This window comes from Colobus angolensis, unplaced genomic scaffold, assembly GCF_000951035.1.
Source record: "Colobus angolensis palliatus isolate OR3802 unplaced genomic scaffold, Cang.pa_1.0 Scaffold289, whole genome shotgun sequence".
Lineage (NCBI taxonomy): Eukaryota > Metazoa > Chordata > Mammalia > Primates > Cercopithecidae > Colobus > Colobus angolensis.
The window spans coordinates 1,482,115-1,487,859 of record NW_012116143.1 but is presented as its reverse complement, the minus strand read 5'-3'; the positions used below and the strand labels follow the sequence as shown (position 1 = coordinate 1,487,859).

Below are 5,745 nucleotides of genomic sequence, written 5' to 3'. Positions count from 1 at the left end.
CAGGCTGGTCTCAAACCCCTAAGCTCAAGTGATCTGCCTGCCTCGGCCTCCCAAAGTGTTGGGATTACAGGCATGAGCCACCGTCCCTGGCCTTATTTCATTCTTTATTAGAATAAAGTCTAAATAAAAAAGGAGTTTCCTCACTGAACAAATGTAATCGCCTCTTGAATGAAGAGTATACACTTAATATAATTATAATATCCACCTGATGTTAAACATCAGCATGCAGAAAGTCTGGAACAAAACAACCCAGAGGCTCTAAAATTTTAAGCAAACTCAGTAAAATACTCATTTGTTACTTAAGTCTGCTTTAAAAAAGAAAGAAAACTGATTGTATTGATACTAAAATTCTGAACTGCCTTCTCTCACATATGATGGAACTTTTCCCACCTACATTCCTTCAAAAGTCAAACTGACACTGAAGAAATTAGCACTAATCTTGCTATTTTGGCTATGTGACCATTGAGAGTTTGATTAGCTTTCCCATTATTTTAGTCAAATGGTGCATTATATGAGAATAAAAGTTGAATATTTCCAGTGAAATTCTGTACAGAATAAAAATCCACATCCTGTTTTAAGCAGTAAAAGTCAAAGTTAAATTAAAGGGTGTCTTAAGTGAAACCCACAAACCTTCAGCAATCATATCTTCCATCTCTGTGTCAGATGAATTATCTGCGTGTTTTGTATTATTCTGTAGCTCTGGCTGAACACACACTGAATTTATCGCCTGATTATCCAAAAGAGGCCGTTTTTTCACAGGTTGTTCTATTAGCAAAGATGAACGACTCACCTTTAAAAAAGGAGAAACAACAAAATGAAACAATCTCTAAAAAGACATTCAGAAATAACTTGGTTTATAAAACTCTTGAAATGAAACCTATTTGTGATAATTTACTAGTTCAACTCATCAGATCCATTTATTAAGTGCTTTATTCCTTGGGAAAAGGTGACGCAGTCTGGATGTGAATGGTTTATTTCTGGTCACCAGCAGTACAGCTGCTTCAAAGTCTCTGTTAAATGGAACCTGCTGTCTGAGTTTAGGCAAGTCGTTTTTGGAAAAAAAATCTTAAAATTCAGCAATTCCTTATCTTCAGAACTAATACTAATCATCCAGTTATCCTGCACTGTGAATATTTTGGTAGCTCAATCCAACACTGAAAAACAAAGGCAGTAACTGTCAGTATATGTAGGAGTTGGGTTTTTTTTTTTTAAACTTTAAAAAGTCTACTCAATTAAGCAATTCTGTCTCAAGTTCTTTGTGGAGACTAATTTTTTTCCTTCATATATTTAAGGTTTTCTTTTTCTTTCTTTCTTTCTTTTTTTTGGAAACGGAGTTTTGCTCTTGTTGCAATGGTGTGATCTTGGCTCACCACAACCTCCACCTCCCGGGTTCAAGCGATTCGCCTATCTCGGCCTCGAAAGCAGCTGGGTTTACAGGCATGTGCCACCACCCCTGGCTTATTTTGTATTTTTAGTAGAGATGGGGTTTCTCCATGTTGATCAGGCTGATCTCGAACTCCCAACCTCAGGTGATCCGCCTGCCTCAGCCTCCCAAAGTGCTGGGATTACAGGCGTGAGCCACTGTGCCCAGCCAATTTTAGTGTTTTCCATATGAATGTAAGACAAAGAAAAGATCATCAGTAAATTCTGATTTGCCAGTATCCTCAACTAATTAAGATTTTTCATGCACAAAGCTTCTAAGAAAACTAAAATTCAAAGTGTTTAGGTGATTTGTTTACAAAAATAGAATGAGGACTAGATTTCAAGTCTTCTGAATCCTAGTTTAGCAACTTAATCCACTATAATCACAAAGGAAATGGAAAATCTTCAAATATTAACAAATTAACATCAAAATATTCACTTATATTCAGTATACTTGGTTAACTCAGGAATACTACTTATTTTAGAAATATTTTCAACAAAAACAACTCAGACCAAATATATTCATTGATTCACTGGTGAGCCCTCAGCTAATTTAAAAAGCAGAATGACTAGAACATCTTATTCCTCAAGAATGCTGGTTAAATCTCCAATATCTGCCACATATGGGGAACAATAGCTTATTGGATAGAAACTTTTACATTTAACCTTAGAGTATAATCACTCACACAAACTTTTTAAAAATTTTGTTCATGTCAGTTAGATATTTAATATGCCTCAAGTGAAATTAAAATTCATTAAAGTTATTGCTTAAAGAAAAACTCATATTCAATGCTACTAAGGGCATACACTTCTCACAGATGAATAAATTTAAATCATTTTTCCAAAAAATAATTCAGCAATTTATATCGTCTTATGAATATCTATGTAATAACTCTATTTCTAAAAATTCATACTAAGAAACTTATTTAAAATGTGAATGATTTATATACAGATATTCCTTTCAGAACTATTTGAACAGTGAAAAAATGGAAACCTAATGTCCAACAATAACGGAAAGATTACATGGATGTTCATAAAGTGAAATTTTATGTAACCTTTCAAAATGTTTCCAATACTATTAATAATATGAGAAAATAAATACTCAAATTTCCTCAAAGAACTGTATGTACAATAATCATCTTGTCTATATAACATTTATACATTATATATAAAAACACATATACACTAATACCGCAATACGTATATGTGTATATATACCACAGTATTTGTATATATATATCACATATGTATTGTGGTATATATGTACATATACATACTGTGGTATTAATGTGTACTGTGGTATATATATATATAAACATATTGTGGTATTAATGGGGATCATTTGCCCTGTACATTTCCCAAATTTTCCATTTAGAACATGTATTAGTTTCATAATGTGAAAAACAAAAGTTATGGCTCTCACTAGTGGTAACAGATAATAATGGCTATGGCTATGAAGTGCCAAGTACCATATGGAATAATTTATGCACATTTAGTTCTCTCGACAACCAAGAGCAAAGCACCATCTCCATCTGACGAATAAGCAAACTAAAGATCAGAAAGTTTGAATGACTTGACAAAAGTTACACAGTCAGTATGGAGCAGACGGGAAAAAAGACTGTTCCTCCATCCACTGTATGAGAATTGTTATAGGAAATCCAAGTTTGACACACACACACACACAGAGGAAACAGAACACAAAAACAACTGACTGGGTAGCTATCTACCACAATGCAAGACTTTCACCCATGAATCTGAAAATCCAGATGACTCAAAAGGCCTTCAAAAAACTTTTCATATTTTTTGTATCTGCCTGTCTTTGACATATTTTCCAAGGAAAAATGTTTATCTCTAGATATTAGCATACAACTTATGTACAGCTTAGCCTCAAGTTGTAAGACCTGTAGTGATAGAGCACATTCATTTTGAGTGGAACATTTTAAAGCATTTGAAAAATATGATTGAAGGCTAAAATTTAGGAATAACAAGAAAATATATTGGCTAATTACAAACCATCAATTGGGTAACTTCAGATGATTTAAAATAATACACTTTATGGCCAGGTGCAGTGGGTCAAGCCTGTAATCCCAGCACTTTGGGAGGCTGAGGCAGTAGATCATCTGAGGCCAGGAGTTTGAGACCAGCCTGATCAACATGGTGAAAGCTCCTTTTCTGTACCAAAAATACAAAAACTGGCCAGGCGTGGTGGTGCATGCCTGTAGTCCCAGCTACTCACGTAGCTAAGGCATGAGAATCACCTGAACCCGAGAGGCGGAGGTTGCAGTGAACTGAGATAGTGCCACTGCACTTCAGCCTGGGTGTCAGAGCGAGACTCTGTCTCAAAAACATAAATAAATAAATAAAAATAAAAATAGTAGTACACTTCAGCTGTCATTTCAGTTCCCTCAAAAAGAAAAAATAGGCCGAGTGCCACGCCATGGCTCACACCTGTAATCCCAGCATTTTGGGACCTCAGGAGTTCAAAACCAGCCTGGGCAACATAGCAAGACCTTGTCTCTACAAAAAACTACAAAAATTAGTGGGGCACGGTAGAACACACCTGTAGTCTCAGCTACTCAGGTGGCTGAGGTGGAAGAATCAATTGAGACCCAGGGGTCAAGGTAACAGTGAGCCATGATCACACCACTGCACTCTAGCCTAGGCAACAGAGCAAGATCCTGTCTAAAAAAAAAAAGAAAGAAAAAAATAGAAAAGTTTATTTCACTGGATAAACTTCCAACTACTTTTCTCTAAAAATTATAAAAATATGTCCTGAAATTTTTTTCCCTTAGTTGATGCATCTAAACTTAGCTGGCATAAAATTCTACATAAACATTTGGAAATAAAGGAAGCAGAAAGAGATAAATGCTAGATTAAAATGGACAACTTTCTTGAAACAAAATTACAAGTTTTTTATTAGAGAATAGTAATACATAATTTTAAAAATAATGTTATATAAATTATAAACACACACAAAATATGCTTGCTACTTACAGGAAATGGCTCCAATCCTTCCTGAATCACAAAGCCTTCAATAACATGGGTTAGGATCTGCGGTTTCACAATAGCCTGTGGAGGTTTGTTCTCTATACTGGGAATGCTACTGTGCATAGATGTACTGTTACTCCTTGTGGTGGCAGCTGGAAGTAACAATGGAGGTGGTGGAACAGAAACATGTGAGGGATCTGACGGAGATTTAATTACTGAAGCACTGACTGATGCCACAGCAGGTAATTCCACTTGCTCTGAAAAAAATCAAAAAATCATTTAAAAATTTTTTTAGCATTTTGCCCAAGCAAATGAAAGAGAATTCAAGAATAAATAATAACAACAATAGTTAATATCTGGTACTTTCAAAAACTGTTCTAAGAACATTAAGACCTCATTTAATCTGTATAATAATCTTCTGAGGTAGAAGCTACTATTATTTCCACTTTATAGAAGAGGGTAACTTGCTCAAAGTTATTCAAACCTTTGTTTAACAAATTGGGCCGGGCACAATGGCTCACACCTGTAATGCCAGGACTTTGAGAGGCCGAGGTGGGTGGATCACCTGAGGTCAAGAGTTTGACACCAGCCTGGCCAACATGGTGAAACCCCATTTCTACCAAAAAAAAAAATTAGCAGAGCAGGGTGGTGCATGCCTGCCATTCCAGCTACTTGGGAAGCCGAGACAGGAGAATCGCTTGAACCCAGCTGTTATCCCAGTTACTTGAGAGGCAGAGGCTGCAGTGAGGCGAGACTATGCCACTGCACTCCAGCCTAGGCAATAAGAGTTGAAACTCTGTCTCAAAAAAAAAAAAAAAAAAAAAATTGTTCTCATGAGACATGAAAATGTTTCAAGATATAAACTTACGAATAATTTATACTAAAATGGTTGCTTGGTTTTGTTTTGATATTTTTTAATTTTAAGCTATTAAATCCCCTATGTTCCTATTTATATATTCCAAAGGGTATAGGTGGGGCAGTGGAGTACTTTGAAAGTATGCTTAAATGAAATGGAGTCATGAAATCCACAGAATAAGTAGATTTATTTATTTGTATTTTTTTGGGAGACCGGGTACATGTTGCCCAAGCTGGAGTCCAACAGCATGATCAAGGCTCACTGCAGCCTCAACCTCCCAGGCTCAGGTAATTCTCCTACCTCTTAAGTAGCTGGGACCACAGGTATGTGCCACCATGCCTGGATAAATTTTTTTTTTTTTTTTTTTTGAGACGGAGTCTCGCTCTATCTGGTGTGCAGTGACACGATCTTGGCTCACTGCAAGCTCCGCCTCCCGGGTTCACACCATTCTCCTGCCTCAGCCTCCCGAGTAGCTGAGA

The 5,745-nt window shown here is 36.2% G+C and overlaps 1 protein-coding gene across 3 annotated transcripts in view; it reads right to left on the bottom strand.

Moving 5' to 3' along the window:
• The window catches only part of PHC3 (polyhomeotic homolog 3 (Drosophila)), a 100,611-nt gene that overhangs the window by 19,959 nt on the left and 74,907 nt on the right, over positions 1-5,745 (bottom strand). For all 3 annotated transcript variants that reach the window (XM_011949003.1, XM_011949001.1, XM_011949002.1), the window contains 2 exons: positions 4,417-4,667; positions 631-790 (listed from right to left, as the gene is read on the bottom strand). In XM_011949003.1, the coding sequence (XP_011804393.1) occupies positions 631-790; positions 4,417-4,667 (411 nt within the window). The remainder of the gene's footprint in view (positions 1-630; positions 791-4,416; positions 4,668-5,745) is intronic.